The sequence below is a fragment of the Equus przewalskii genome, chromosome 1, assembly GCF_037783145.1.
Source record: "Equus przewalskii isolate Varuska chromosome 1, EquPr2, whole genome shotgun sequence".
Lineage (NCBI taxonomy): Eukaryota > Metazoa > Chordata > Mammalia > Perissodactyla > Equidae > Equus > Equus przewalskii.
Window position 1 is genome coordinate 114,129,504 of NC_091831.1, and position 17,364 is coordinate 114,146,867.

The following is a 17,364-nucleotide window of genomic DNA, read 5'->3' on the forward strand; positions in this document are numbered from 1 at the left end:
TTATAAATATCTATGCACCCAACACAGGAGCACCAAAGTTCATAAAGCAACTATTAACAAACCAAAAGAAGATATCAAAAATAACACGATAATAGTAGGGGACCTCAACAGCCCACTCACATCACTGAACAGATCATCCAGACGGAAAATCAACAAGGAAACAGTGGAGATAAAGGAAAAGCTAAAACAGGTGGTTGTAATAGACATATAGAACACTTCATCGAAAAACAGCAGAATATACATTCTTCTCAAGCGCACATGGAACATTCTCAAGCATAGACCATGTGTTGGGAAACAAGGCAACTCCCTACAAATTTTAAAAAAATGAAATAGTAACAAGCATCTTCTTGGATCATAATGCTATAAAGCTAGAAATTAATTCCAAGAAAAATGCTGAGAAAGTGACAAAGATGTGGAGACTACACAGCACGCTATTGAACAAGCAATGGATCATTGAAGAAATTAAAGGAGAAATCAAAAACTATCGGGTGGCAGATGAAAATGATAATATGCCATACCAACTCATATGGGATACAGCAAAAGCTGTATTAAGAGGTAAATTCATCGTAATACAGGCACATCTTAACAAACAAGAAAAACACCAAATAAGCAATCTTAAACTATATCTAACTGAATTAGAGAAAGAAGAACAAACAAAGCCCAAAGTCAGCAGGAGAGAAATAATAAAAATCAGAGCAGAAATAAATGCTATTGAAACAAAAAAGGCAGTAGAAAGGATCAATGAAACAAAAAGCTAGTTCTTTGAGAAGATAAATAAAATTGACAAACCCCCAGCCAGACTTACAAAGAAAAAAAGAGAGCTCAAATAAACAAAATCAGAAATAAAAGAGGAGAAATAACAACAGACTCTGCAGAAATACAACAGATTATAAGAGATTACTACGAAAAACTATATGCCAAGAAAATGGATAACCTAGAGGAAATGGATAAATTCTTGGACTCCTACAATCTCCCAAAGCTCACTCAAGAAGAAGCAGAGAATCTGAACAGACCAATCACAAGGTAACAGATTGAAACAGCCATCAAAAGCATCCCAAAGAATAAAACCCCAGGACCAGATGGCTTTCCTGGGGAATTCTACCAAACTTTCAGAGAGGATTTAATATCTATCCTTTTCAAGCTAGTCCAAAGAATTAGGGAGGATGGAACACTTCCTAACACATTCTACGAGGCCAGCATCATGCTGATACCAAAACCTGAGAAGGAAGCACGAAAAAGGAGAATTACAGGCCAATATCGCTGATGAACATAGACGCAAAAATTCTCAACAAAATTTTGGCAACCTGAATTCAGCAATACATCAAAACGATCATACATCATAATCCAGTGGGATTCATACCAGGGACACAGGGATGGTTCAACATCCGCAAATCAATCAACGTGATATACCACATGAACAAATTGAGGAATAAAAACCACATGATCATGTCAATAGATGCAGAGAAAGCATTTGACAAGATCCAACAGCCATTTATGATAAAAACTCTGAACAAAATGGGCATAGTAGGGAACTAGCTCAACATAATAAAGGCCATATATGACAAACCCACAGCCAACATCATTCTCAATGGGCAAAAACTGAGCACCATCCCCCTGAGAACAGGAACGAGACAAGGATGCCACCTATCACCACTCTTATTTAACATAGTTCTGGAGGTCCTGGCCGGAGCAATCAGGCAAGAAAAAGGAATAAAAGGAATCTAAACAGGGAGGGAAGAAGTGAAACTCTCGCTGTTTGCACACGACACAATCTTATATATAGAAAACCCCAAAGAATCCAGTGGAAAACTTTTAGAAATAATCAACAACTACAGGAAAGTTGCAAGGTATAAAATCAATTTACATAAATCAGTAGCATTTCTATACTCTAACAAAGAACAGAAAAAGAACTCAAGAACACAATACAATTCACAATCACAACAAAAGGAATAAAATACATCCAGGGGACTTTAACTAAGGAAGTGAGAGACCTATACAACAAAAACTATAAGGCTTGTCTGAAAGAAATGGATGACAACATAAAGAGATGGAAAGACATTCCATGCACATGGATTGGAAGAATAAACATAGTTAAAATGTGCATAGTACCTAAAGCAATCTACAATTTCAAGGCCATCCCAATCAGAATCCCAATGACATTCTTTACAGAAATAGAACAAAGAATCCTAAAATTCAGATGGGGCAACAAAAGACCCCGAATTGCTAAAGCAATCCTGAGAAAAAAGAACAAAGCTGGAAGCATCACAATCCCTGACTTCAAAACATGCTACCAAGCTACAGTAATCAAAACAGCATGGTACTGGTACAAAAACAGGTGCACAGATCAATGGAACAGAATTGAAAGCCCAGAAATAAAACTACACATCTATGGACAGCTAATCTTTGACAAAGGAGCTGAGGGCATACACTGGAGAAAAGAAAGTCTTTTCAACAAATGGTCCTGGGACAACTGGGCAGCCACATGCAAAAGAATGAAAATTAACCATTCTTTTTCACCATTCACAAAAATAAACTCAAAATGGATCAAAGACCTAAAGGTAAGACCTGAAACCATAAGGCTTCTAGAAGAAAATGTAGGCAGTACACTCTTTGACATCAGTATTAAGAGGATCTTTTCGGACACCATGTCTTCTCAGACATGGGAAACAATAGAAAAAATAAACAAATGGGACTTCATCAGACTAAAGAGCTTCTGCAAGGCAAAGGTAAAAAGGATTGAAACAAAAAACCAACCCACTAACTGGGAAAAAATATTTGCAAGTCATACATCTGACAAAGGGTTAATATCCGTAATATATAAAGAACTCACACAACTCAACAACAAAGAATCAAACAACCTGATCAAAAGATAGTCAGGAGACACAAACAGCCATTTATCCAAAGAAGATATATGGATGGCCAATTGGCACATGAAAAGATGTTCATCATCACTGATCATCAGGGAAATGCAAATCAAAACTACACTAAGATATCACCTTACACCCATTAGAATTACAAAAATAACCAAAACAAGTAGTAGCAAATGTTGGAGAGGGTGTGGAGAAAAAGGAACCCTCATACACTGCTGGTGGGAATGCAAACTAGTACAGCCCTCTGGAAAACAGTATGGAGAGTGCTCAAAAAATTAAAACCAGAAATACCATATGACCCAGCCATCCCACTACTGGGTATCTATCCAAAGAGCTGGAAGTCAGCAATTCCAAAAGTCCCATGCACCCCAATGCTCACTGCAGCATTATTTACAATAGCCAAGACATGGAAGCAACCTAAGTGCCCATCAACTGATGATTGGATAAAGAAGATATGGTATATATATACAATGGAATACTACTCAGCCATAAGAAATAATAAAATCGTCCCATTTGCAACATCATGGATGGACCTTAAGGCAATTATGTTAAGTGAAATAAGCCAGATAAGGAAGGACAATCACTGTATGACTCCACTCATATGACAAATTTTAAAATGTAGACAAAGAGGACAGATTAGTGGCTACCAGGGGAAAGGTGGGGTGGGGGGTGGGGACAAAGGGTGAAGGGGTGCACCTACAACATGACTGACAAACAATAACATACAACTGAAATTTCACAAGACTGTAAACTATTATTAACTCAATGAAAATTAACTTAAAAACAAACCCACATGATCATCTCAGTAGACGCAGAGAAGCATTTGACAAGATCCAACAGCCATTTATGATAAAAACTCTTAACAGAATGAGTATAGGAAGAAATTACCTCAACATAATAAAGGTCATATATGACAAACCCACAGCCAACATCATACTCAATTGGGAAAAACTGAAGGACATCCCTCTGAGAACAGGAACAAGACAAGGATGCTCACTATCACCACTCTTATTCAATACAGTATTTGAGGTTTTGGCCAGAGCAATTAGGCAAGAGAAAGGAATAAAATGAATCCAAATAGGGAGTGAAGAAGTGAAACTCTCACTGTTTGGAGATGGCATGATCTTACATACAAAAAACCCTAAAGAATCCATCAGAAAACTATTAGAAATAATTAACAACTACAGTAAAGTTGCGAGGTAGAAAATCAACTTACAAAAATCAGTTCTATTTCTGTATTCTAATGACAAACTTACAGAAAGAGAACTCAAGAACACAATTCCATTTACAATCGCAACTAAAAGAATAAAGCACCTAGGAATAAATTTAACCAAGGAGGTGAAGGACTTACACAATGAAAACTATAAGACATTATTGAAAGAAACAGATGATGACAAAAAGAAATGGCAAGAGATTCCAAGCACATGGATTGGAAGAATAAACAGTTAAAATGTTCATACTACCCAAAGCAATCTACAGATTCAATGCAAGCCCAATCAGAAGCCCAATGACATTCTTCATGGAAATAGAACTAAGAATCCTAAACTCATATGGGGCAAACAAAGATCCCGAATTGCTAAAGCAACCTTGAGAAAAAAGAACAAAGCTGGAGGCATCACAATCCCTGACTTCAAAATGTACTACAAAGCTATAGTGATCAAAATGGCATGCTGCTGGTACAAAAACAGGCACAAAGATTAATGGAACAGAACTGAGAGCCCAGAAATAAAACCACACATCTACAGACAGCTAATCTTTGACAAAGGTGCCAAGAACATGCAATGGAGAAAAGACAGTCTCTTCAACAAACGGTGCTGGGAAAACCGGACAGCCACATGCAAAAGAATGAAAGTAGACCATTATCTCACACCATACACAAAAATAAACTCAAACTGGTTCAAAGACTTGAAGATAAGTCCTGAAACCATAAAACTCCTGGAAGATAATATAGGTAGTACACTCTTTGACATCGAACTCAAAAGGATCTTTTCAAATACCATGTCTTCTCAGAGAAGGGAAACAAAAGAAAAAATAAACAAGTGGGACTTCATCAGACTAAAGAGCTTCTGCAAGGCAAAAGAAACTAGGATCAAAACAAAAAGACAGCCCACCAATTTGGAGAAAATATTTGCAAATCATATATCTGATAAGGGGTTAATCTCCATAATATATAAGGAACTCTCACAACTCAACAACAAAAAAACAAACAGCCCAATGAAATAATGGGCAGTGAATATGAAGAGACATTTTTTCCAACGAAGATATACAGATGGCCAATAAACACATGAAAAGATGTTCAACATCAGTAATAATCAGGGAAATGCAAATCAAAACTACACTAAGATACCACCTTATGCCTGTTAAAATGCACATAATCACTAAGACTGAAAAACAAATGTTGGCGAGGTTGTGGACAAAAGGGAACGCTCACACACTGCTGGTGGAAATGCACACTGGTACAGCCACTATGAAAACAGTATGGAGATTCCTCAAAAACTAAAAATAGAAATACCATATGACACAACTATCCCACTACTGGGTATCTACCCAAACAACTTGAAATCAACAATCCAAAGTAACATATGTACCTCTACGTTCATCGCAGCACTCTTCACAATGGCCAAGACATGGAAACAATCCAAGTGCCCATCGACCAAGGATTGGATAAAGAAGATGTAGTATATATATACAACGGAATACTACTCAGCCATAAAAAAAGATAAAATCATCCCATTTTCAACAACATGGATGGACCTGGAGGGAATTATGCTAAGTGAAATAAGCCAGACTGAGAAAGACAAACACCACATGACTTCACTCATATGTAGAGTATAAACAAGCACATGGACAAAGAAAACAGTTCAGTGGTCACCAGGGGAAGGGGGGTGGAGGGTGGGCACGGGGTGAATGGGAGCACTTCTGTGGTGACAGACAAGAAATAATGTACAACTGAAATTTCACAACGATGCAAACTAATATGAACTCAAATTTAAAAAAAAAAACAGACTATAGGAAAACATTATTGGTAACTAACTGTATTACTCAGAATGCTCCACAGAAAAATAGCCAACAGAATGTGTAGGGGAAGAGAGAAAGAGAGAGAGACATTTAAGGAATTGTCTGACACAACTGTGGAGGTGCAAGTCCAAAACCTACATGGCAGGCCAGCAGGCTGGAAACCCAGGGAACAGCTAATACTACAGTTTTAGTCCAAAGGCAGGCTGGGAGCAGAATTCCTTCTTGCTGGCAGGAGGTCAGACCTTTTTCTATTCAGGCTCTTCAACTGATTAGATGAGGCCCACCCACATTTTGGAGGGTAATCTACTTTACTCAAAGTCCACGGATTTAAATGAGAATCTCATCCAAAAAACACCTACACAAAAACATCTAGAATAATATTTGACCAAATATCTGGGCACCATGGCCCAGCAAAGTTGATAAATAAAATTAACCATCACACTAAGGGTCACAATTAAATACTAGTTAAAGAGATCCTGTATTTGTTTTTGGATGATACTGAAATTTTTTTTTCTATTTACAAATGAGTACAAACATAATTTTAAGAGATTTAAGAGCAGGCATGTTCCTTCACAAGCTGATTTAATATGGGAACGTGAACATCATTCATATTCATCCTAGGTACTAGTCCGTCCTATGTGCCAGGCACTGTGTTTGGCACAGGGACTCAGAGGGACTCACAGGGACAAGAGAACTCACGAACAGACAGGACACTGATACTCCTGCCTGCACTTAAACAACCACTATGAAAACCACAAACCCTTAAGTAGCACAGACTGGGAAGTGGGCACTGTTCCACATACGTCATAAATCATAATCCACTCATTAATCAACTCAACAACCCCATGAAGTAGGTGTGTGTTTCATCAATCCCAAGACGCACATTTGCAAAAGTTCAGCATGTCAGATCAGGATGCATCAGATTCATGAGCAGCACATTCTCTCCTGGTGGTAAAAATAGTGCATTTTACTACTGAGGCATCACAGATTGCTGAAATGTCTTTCTTACTACCCAGTGAATGCGATGAGCATATATCTTGCCAAGAGCCCTGGGCTGGTAAGGAGAGCCACCCCACTGTTGACCCCCAGGTCTGTGCAGCTCACCACCTCACAGCAAGGCCAAACATCAAAATGCTGACTGGATGTGTTTGGGAGGGGACGAGACTGTGGTGGAACTTGAGATGATTAAAAATAATTCAGACTCATTCAACAGAAAATCCTACACAGCCAACAGACCTTTGATATAAAATACCACTATTAAGTACCCTTCATTGTGTATGCATATTTTCTTACAGATAATAATTTTATTACAATTTAATATTTATGTAAGGAATTATTAAATTAACTATGACATCTACTAAATCTGATAGTACTCCTACTGTGAATTGTTTAAAAATACCAACAAAGGCTTATATAATCTAATAAGATGGAAATCAAGAATCCTCAGAAAAGAAAGAAAGAAATTCCCCTTTATTTACTTATTTTTTTTTGCAGGGAAGGATTCTGCCTGAGCTAATATCTGTTGCCAGTCTTCCTCTTTTTCTTTTTTTCCCTCCCCAAAGCCTCAGTGCATGGCTATATAACCTAGTTCTAAGTTCTTCCAGTTCTTCTACGTGAGCCACCGCCACAGCACAGCAACTGACAGAGCAGTGGAATGGTTCCACAACTGGAAAACAAACCTGGGCTGCCGAAGCAGTAAAAGTGCCGAACTTAATCAGTAGGCCATCAGGGCTGGCTCAGAAATAAATTTCTGATGCTTTAAATAGTGGTTAGTCTTATAAGGGGGTGAAAAAACATTTCTCAGAAAGGGAACCCTTGTACACTATTGGTGGGAATGTAAAGTGGTACAGCCACTGTGGAAAACAGTAAGAGGTTCCTCAAAAATATTAAAAATAGATCCAGGAATCCCACTCCTGGGTATATATCCAAAAAAAATGAAATCACTATCTCAAAAAGATATCTGTACCCCGATATTCACTACAGCATTATTCATAATTGCCAAGACATGGAAACAACCTAAGCGTCCATCTATGGATGAATGGATAAAGAAAGTGCGATATATAGAGATATATATATAAATAAATTATTTAGCCATAAAAAAGAAGGAAATCCTGCCATTTAGACAACATGGATGATTAGGACATTATGCTAAGTGAAATAAGACAGAGAAAGACAGTACTGCATGCTCCACTTATATCTGGAATTTTAAAAAGCCAAACTCAAGGAGAACAGATTCGTGGTTACCAGGGATTGGCAGGTAGGGGAAATGGGGAGATGTGAGTCAAAGGGTACAAACTTCCAGTTTTAAGAGGAATAAGTTATGGGGACTCTAACATACAGCATGGTGACATGGTTAACAATAGAGTCTTGTCTATCTGAAGGTTGCTGAAAGAGTAAAGCTCAAATGTTCTCACCACACACAAAAAAATGGTAATTATGGGAAGTGATGGAGGTGTTAATAACCTTATTGGGGTAATCATTTCACAACATATATGCATAATAAATCATCATACTGTATACCTTAAACTTACACAATGATATTCATCAATTATATGTCAATAAAGCTGGGGAAAACAAAAAAAAATCTCTCAGAAACTGATAACGTCAAAGCACTTTTACATATAAAATCTAAATTCACATAACCCAAGTGAACTCTTGGAGAAATCAGACTGACTTGAAAACTCCAGTTAAAAACAGCACTAAATCCATTCCCTGACGTGCTAACAGTGTAGCATATAACACAGCATATATGTTTTCTAAGCCTTGGGTTTGTTTTCTCAAGAAAGCCTAGTTAATCCAAATTTTCTAAACTTCCTACATAAGTTTTACTCATCAGGTAACCCAACATGACTTCCACATGTTTAAGCTGTGAAATTGAAAGATTATAGACTCACTCTAATTGAATTATCAAATTCCAACAAAGTTTTTTGTATCAACAAAAATCATATTGTTCTGTAGTGTATTAGCTTAAAAGCAATGTTCAAGTCTTTCATTAACTTAAAGACACTGGCCCAATATTAAATCGATTTAATCGATAACTAATCTGTGAACCTCTGAACAAATGCTGAAAGAATATTAGATCATCAGTCACCAAGCACAGGTTAACAAATACATGCACACATGCCTTTGTCTCTCGTGCCTACCACCATGGCCAGATGCAAAAACATCTCTGAACTTCTTATTTTTTTTAAAGATTGGCACCTGAGCTAACACCTGTTGCCAATTCTTTTCTTCTTCTTCTTATTCCTCTTCTTCTGCCCAAAACCCCCCAGTATAGAGTAGTATATTCTAGTTTTAAGTGATGAGCAGTGCCATGTCTGTGCCCAGGATCTGAACCGGTGAAACCCTGGGTGGCGCGCTGACTTAACCACTCCACCACAGGCCAGCCCCACCTTTGCACTTCTTAAGGAGCATGTTCTTCTTGCCTGTTTAATATGTAAAATGGGGCTCTTATAATGTGGGCTCCAGAGCTCTGCTAAAATGCTCTAACACCTACTTCCCATTTTTCTTATCTGTGGTATGATAGAAATACATATTTGATCTTTTCCCCAGGTTCCCGGCAGAGAGCTCCTAAAACCCTTGGGATTTACTGAAGACAGGAGTGTCTAAAAGTGTCTTTTGTTATTCATAATGAGCCCCGTTCCACCACACCTGAGTTTGTTAATGAGCTGACTCAGGGTGGGAATTCTAGATAGCTTCAGGGTATGGGACGGTCACCAGTAAGACCAAACAGGATTAGAGGGTGAGAACTATCAGCCCCACCCCTGACCTCAGGAGAGGCGAAGGCAGGCTAGAGATTAAATTATAAAAACTCTTGAACCACAAGATTTGGGGAGTTTCTAGGTTGGTGAACCCATGCCTGTGGCTGGGAGGGTGGAGGGCCCAGAGAGGACATGAAAGCTCAGAGCTCCTTCCCCCATACTTTGCCCAATGCATCTCTTCCATTTGGCTGTTCCTGAGTTATATCCTCTAAAATAAACCAATAAATATAAGTAAAGTGTTTCCCTGCATTCTGTGAATTGTTCTAATGAATCTAGTGAGTCATGGAAACCCCTGAATTTGCAGTAAGCCCGGTAGAAGTGTGGGTAGTCTGAGAACCCCACATGCAGCTGGCATCTGAAGTGTAGGCAGTCTTGTGGGACCAAGTCCTTAATTTGTGGGGCCTGAGCTAACACCAGTAAAGTGTCAGAGTTGGCTTGGACTGCTAGACACCCAGCTAGTGTCTGAGAATTACAGATTGGTGCCAGAAAAATGACATATATTTGATGTCAGAAGAAACACACACTATCTGAATTAGAAGCTATTTAATTTGGGTAAAAGTTGTAATTAATATGGATGATGGTTGAGATTAAACCAGAAAGAATGATGGCAGAGAAATATAAATACATAAGCAAGATGATGAATGTTTCTATCAAGGAAGACAGTAATTTTTGTCTTAAAGAAAAATGTCTAGTTATGCCAAAAAATGAAAGAAGATAGTAAGACAGTAAGCAGATAGAGTAAACTGTAGAAGATTTGAGGGAAAATGAACTTTATCTGCCTTAGTTACAAAACCTGTAAAAATGTGTCAGAATTGACAAAGTTAATCAGTAAACAAACGTGTGAGTCCTTTTACTACCAGACTGGGCTTCCTCTCTGTGACCACAATCCACCAGCCTGGAGAAGACACAGCACAGCCAGCCCTCTCTTGAGCCCAGGTCAGCCTCCTCTGGAAGGCGTTTCATGACACCTTCCCAGGATCAGACCTGTCAAAGTAATTTTACACCCAAATGGTCTTTGGAACTTCCTAGATGACCAGAATAACAATCGCTAGCTTCCACATATGGAATTCATAATACAACACTCACAAGCAGGAAGAAGGCTGGAAATAAAATTGGGTAGAGATGGAATGCTCCTTATTTCTTCATTAACTCACTGCTATCATTAGGGCTTCCCTGTGCTTCAGGCCCACAATATGGAATGAGCTAGCAAATCAAACAGAAAATTCATGTTCCTTAGATGAACTTCATACAAGAACAACAACACACTGCACTTCCCAGGACAGTGGGAGCCCTAGAGATGCATCCATGTCTAAGTACTAAGTTGTAACCCCCGGGGGTACAATGACCAAATTCTCATACAACAGCCATGAAGCTCACCCTGTAAAGAATTTTACTTTTGTCCTTTCTGATAGTGTTGCTAAGTGTAATCAATTAACCAGAGCCATGAGTCTTATCGTCTGCTTCCTTCCAAAGCTAAAGGCCAGAAATTGGGTCTTCAACAAACAAAAACAATCACAGAGCCTCAATGGAGTTACCAATCATATAGGGAACAGACTCCAGCAGAAGCTGAGAGCACTGCTTCCAGTAGATACCAGGCAGACTCCCAAGGGTGGGTTAAGCTTTCCATAAAGAACTCAAAATCCAAAGCAGAAAGAATTAATTATGGAGGAAAGAATAAATTTATGAGGGAAATTTAATTGTGGTTATTTGCTTTGGAATATTGTTGGTTTTTTTAATGTTCTATTTGCTAAAGAGCATTTTTCCTTTCCTCTGGGTCTCTAACTCCCAATCTAATAGACTGTGCCTGTGCAGACGTGACATACACTTTGAAAAACAAGCGTCATCAGTGGGACTTGGAAACATATTAGAAATGCAGGCCCCACTCCAACTCTAAGGAATCAGAAACTCGGGACGGGGTTGGGGGGAGTGTGCTGAAGGGGGCCAGCCAAGGGTGTCTGACGAAGAGGTCCAGGTGATCCTGAGAAGCAAGAGAGTTTGAGAACCCTTGAGCTAAGGAATCAGGATTGAATTCTCTGAGCTCCCCACTACTAGGAGGATAGAGACCTGACTACTTTTCCTAACATTCATGGCCCTCCGTGCATTGGCTTTTAACCTTTAGTGCATAAACATGTCACCTGGGTCCACTGCATCAGCAGGCACACCCTCCAGGATTTAGATGTAGCAGGGCACTCAAAGGAGTACGATTCTCTCCAGTCTGGCCCAATCCACTCCTGCTGCTCCCTGTTCACTGCTCCCTGTCACCCCTGCACACCCACTGCCAGTTCTGCTTTTTCCAATCCTCTGTGCTGGCCTTTTCCTTGTGACACCACAGGCCACCGTCTCTCGAGCCCAGGCCAGGTCTCCCTGACTACTACGCAACCACAGGAAATGCTCCACCCCTGAACTCCTCCAGCCCTGGGTGTGGGTGACATCATGAGGTCTTTGTCGTCCTGTTATATACCTTGGTATGTGGACACCTTTTTTCTCTAAATAACCATGAGTTACTTGGAGGGAAAGACCATATTTAATGCTTTTTACACGCTCCAAAAAAAAACGATAAAACCAGAAGCAAAGTTGTCAATTGGCACAAGATATAATGGAAAAACTCATGTTCCAAAAAAAATCAAAAACTCATCTCTGGGCTCTTAAAATTGGAACACATAATAACTAAAGAATACTGACCCAAAAAAAACCTCAAAACAATTACCACACTAATGTACAATATGAAGTCAGAAAAAGCCAAAAAACAAGCTTCATGGAACTACAAAAAATTAGTCCTGATGTCAGTAAATTACATTTTTAGTGTAATGGAAATAGCAATGAAACTTTTTCAAGAGGTCTGGCTTCAATTTCTAGCTCTGCCTCCTGTTATTTGTACAAATGTGGCCTCCATTTCTTGGTAGAGTTGAGGATTAAACGAAATAATTAGGAAATACTTTCAAGAAAAGATACAACATCTAAGCAAAGTACTGACTAATATTATTTCCACTATCTGCATAGACTGAAAAGGTTTATGATAAATGAAACGGCTCATGATAAATTCTTTACACAAGACCAGAAATAGAGAAAAATAAAAAATAAGGTTAGCATATCTTTTAGCAGCCTCCTAACTTTCCTTTCTTTACGTCTTATTCTCTCTTCTACTTTCCCTCAAAATAATAAACACAAACAACCCCAAAGAGGGTGCTAGTAATAAACCTTCACTTGAAAAAGTCTAAGACTATAATCCAGCCTTATCCGGAACCTGCCTTCTGTGGCACAGGCTCCCAGAAGAAGTAAACACAGAAGCTTACTACCTAGGAGGTAACTTTCTTTCCTCATCAGTAGGACCAGAAAATTCTAAATGTGATTGCAAAAGAAAGTAAGGAAAGTTTATCCCAGGTGAAGTGCAATTATTAAAAGCTGCTATTTCCCAGAAATAGACCATGAAGGGATCAAGCTTGACAAGAGTAAAACCCACCCTCGGGTGGTTGCGTGTGGAAGAAAGTAATTGATTCCTTAGGGAAATACAGTAGAAAAACTGTGCATTGAAGGAACTTCTACTCTAATCTGTATTTTCCTCACAATTAGCTACAGTACAACCAACATATAAGTGCATAGTCTTAAAAATGAAATTTGGTATGTATTAAAGTATTTTCTAATAAGAGAAAGCACACAACATGCCACACTAAAAATAGAAACTTTTACTGAATGCCAAAAAATGAACCCAAAAAACTATTCAATTGGGATCTACATAAAGAATAATTATGTTGTGCTTTCTAACCACATGACTTTTAAAAGAACAAAAAAACAAAAAATATTCATCAAATGTAATGAATAAGATATACTTCGGATTTTTCCATGTAATTAGTTTTTCTCAGAGCATCTTTTAAAACCAGCATTTCACAAAAAACATTTTGGGAAACACTATTTTACTTCATTATCAAATACTGGAGGGCTGGGAAAATGAGGTATAAAACTTAAAAATATATAGAATGAACTACCGAAACCACTAAAACCTCAGGGTAAAAAAAGCCCGACACAAAAGAGCACACATGACTACGTGATTCCACTTACAGCAAAACTAATCAGCAGTAGAGAAAGATCAGACCAGTGGTTGCCTCTGGGCAGAAGGGGCCAGGAAGGGGCACCAGGGAACTTTCTGAGTGAGAGTAACATTGAAAGAGGTTTATCTTACACAGATTACATCTGTCAAAACTTGTGGACTAGTAAACTTAAAATATATGCATTTCACTGATAGATGAGTGGTGTACGTCCACACCCGGGAACTGAACCCAGGCCGCCAAAGCAGAGCACACCAAACTTAATCTCAGCAAAAAAAAATGCATTTCATTATGCATAAATTTTACCTTAAAGACAAAATATAAAACTGAACCCTGTTGAGTTAATGATATGCATTAAGTACCTAAGGAGTGGGAAAAACGCACTGATGGACAGAAGGATGGAAAGCCAGGAAGCCCTGAGATAAACCAAGGGAGAGAAATGCTGATGGTAGGATCTGGGGGGTGAATGTGCAGCTTGCTGTGTAGATCTTCAGTAGTTCTGTGTGTGTGAAAATTTTCACAATAAAATATCAGAAAAAAAAGAGCTAACTCTGCTAAACTGTTGTTTCAGTTGTAACTGAAAAGATTTATATTTTTATGTGACATATATGTATACATATGTGTGCATGTGTATCAGATATGTTTTTCCAATGTATTTTCAAGTGGACACTATCCCCCAATTCATTCTACAAAGAGAAAAGGAACTACTTTCTAAAGTAACATGTTATCCATCTTGATGACTTTCAAATAGTGGGACTAACGAACTTCAGCAGTGGGTCTCAAGTGCGGCTTTTCAGATTCCACAGGTCTGAGGTGGGTACAGGCATCCATTTCTTTTTAAAGCCTCAACAGTGATTCTGACTCACAGCCGCAGTCAAGAACAACTGAATGATAGAGTCTCGTTGAGTTTTCATAACTATTGGCCTAAATAAGAGTGTTCACTGGTATGTCCTTGCATAGACAACAAGATATAGTAAAATAAGGGATCAAGTCCAGTGTACAGGCCAAAGGCTTCCAAAAAAAGTGTTCTGTGCACTCCCACAGGACAGTCATACAGGAAAAACTTTAGGAATAATTATTTCTACTCAATCTTATAATAATTACTATTACAGTTAGCCAAGGCAAGATTTATTTCAAAACTTAAAAGACGAAATATTAATTGGAGTTCCTATAAGCTGCAATTGAGACATCAGAGGAAGGATACCACACTGGGGTGGTTTTGCAATGGAAAGGCCTTCAACTCACATAGAACAATGAAATCCAGGCAGCTTGTAATATTAACTATCATTTAGACAACACTCACCAAAGCAAAAACAAAACTTCAAAGAGAGACGCTCAGATGCTACTATTCCTATAGCAAGCACATTGCAAAATTTCTATAGCATACAATTTATAAAGGTCTTTATGAAGTGAAAAATACTAGTTAAAGGCCCTTACCTTTTCTAGGAGGAAGCTCTCCGTTTTGGGTTAATTCTGTCCCAGTATATATAATTTCTCCATCTTTAACCATTTCATTCCACAGACCACAGAGCCCATCTCTTGTGAATGCAAGCTGCCAATGATAAATAAGATCAACTTACAGAGTGATCATGCTCAATATGCAATTCCTAAAGAATGATATAAAAAAAATCTCATTTTCTCTTATTTATTCAATCATTCAACATTTAATGAAAATCATCCCAAGAAATATAGCTAAGTGAAAAAGGCACAGTGTATAATAGTGGATATACTATGCTAACTTTTGCATTAGATAGAAGAAAAAAGACACAGGAGCATACATGCTCTGGACAGATAAACAGAAACAAATGACAATGATCAGGTACGAGGAGATGGGAAGGGCAAAATGAACAGAAGGCAGGAGAGGAACGAAAACAAGATTTTGAGTAAACCTTACATATCGTAACTTCTAAAACATATAACTATATTTTCATCTTCAAAAATTAAAATTAATCATAAAAAAGCACAACCTACAACTGGTAACAAGCAAATCAACCTATGTTTATCAAAAAGAAAAAGTATTTCAAGGGCCTTTTGAACTATACATCTTTAGTCAGATATACTCTAAGGGAAAACAATCTTAAACTTCTCATTGGTCTTATTGATAATCATAATATCAACATTAAAATTTTAAAAGTATTTCATGCATAGTGTATAATAAAGCAATGTTGATATAATAAAACCTATGTTTATGATAAAGTATGTTAGTGTTACCAGAAACTATAAGGTTTTAAGTGTAAAAGAGATAAAAATCGAGGAAATTTTTAAGAACAATTTGAATTAGAAATCTCAATATAAATTTATATTTGAATATATCTGCTTGCTCTATCTTTGGAAAGGACTTAGAATCAATGGCACTGGGGCAGCAATGAGTACACCCAGCACCCAGATATTGGTTTCTACATACCACTTCCCACTAAATGAAACCCAGGCTCTTGGACAAAAGGCTGATTTGAGGACCAAGGCAGATGAGCCTGGAATATCTTATGTTTGCACCAAAAAAGTGGTTGTTCAAAGCCTAATGGAGACTCTACTGGTCAAATTTAGAACAATTTTGAGCATCAAAATACGTAACAACTGCACTGGACTGCAAAAGGAAACAAAAGCACATGAGTCTATAGTGACATTCAAAGAAAAAACAAAAGTGCTCTTGCTTGTCAGCATTTGGGAGTCAGAAAACCCTTCCCAGAGCAAGCGGCCAGTGAGGGGCAGAGGCATAGTAGACACCCAAAGAAGACACATCCATTCTGAAAACTACACGTGCAACAGAAGCCCTCTTATCAGACAAACAAGATACTTTACACTAAAACAGATGCATCTGTTTGCCTATCTTTTAAAGGAAAGCCAGGGGCCGGCACCATGGCCGCGTGGTAAAGTTCTCGCGCTCTGCGGTGGTGGCGCGGGGTTTCCCTGCGTCGGATCCTGGGCATGGACATGGCACCGCTCATCAGGCCATGCTGAGGCGGCACCCCACATGCCACAGCTAGAAGGACCCACAAGTAAGAATATACAACTATGTACCGGGGACCTTTGGGGAGAAAAAGGAAAAAAATAAAATAAAATCTTTTAAGAAAATAAAAGATAAAAAATAAAATCTTTAAAGGAAAGCCAGAGCCTTTTCTTTGTTCACGAGTCCACTAACTCGTTCCTCATCATCATTCCGGCATGCACTACACTCATTAAGCATCCACTATTCCCAGTCTCAGTTTCTTTAAATGAAGCAAGAATTGAAGGCCAATTTGTGAGCAATTATAGAATTCTTCCAGACTTTCAAGACTTTTCTCCCAATCCTTTACAGTTCTGTCTTACCTAACCTGTACAAGTAATTTTTTTAGGATCTCACTTTTAGCCAAAGCATGTGTAGTAGGCAAAACTCTAAGACAATCCTCAAGATCCTAGCCCCCTGATGCACACACATCTGGTGTAATCCACTGTCTGAGTGTGGGCCAAACCTGCGAATAGGATGGAACATCACATTTCTGACCAGATTTTGTTTCCTACTACGGCAAAGGTGAAGGAATTTCTCAGATATAATTAAGGTCTCACACCAGTTAATCAAAAGAAAGATTATCCTAGGGGTCCTATTTAATCAAGTGAAAGCTCTTAAAAAGATGGGGCTATCCAGAAAAGACACTCTACAGCAGTGAAGAGCAAACTGCCATGAGTTACCTATGA

General features: G+C 38.4%; 1 protein-coding gene across 6 annotated transcripts in view; it reads right to left on the minus strand.

Moving 5' to 3' along the window:
* Positions 1-17,364, minus strand: part of HERC2 (HECT and RLD domain containing E3 ubiquitin protein ligase 2) — a 256,324-nt gene that overhangs the window by 229,729 nt on the left and 9,231 nt on the right. For all 6 annotated transcript variants that reach the window (XM_070572331.1, XM_070572323.1, XM_070572302.1 and 3 more), the window contains exon 3: positions 15,130-15,244. In XM_070572331.1, the coding sequence (XP_070428432.1) occupies positions 15,130-15,244 (115 nt within the window). The remainder of the gene's footprint in view (positions 1-15,129; positions 15,245-17,364) is intronic.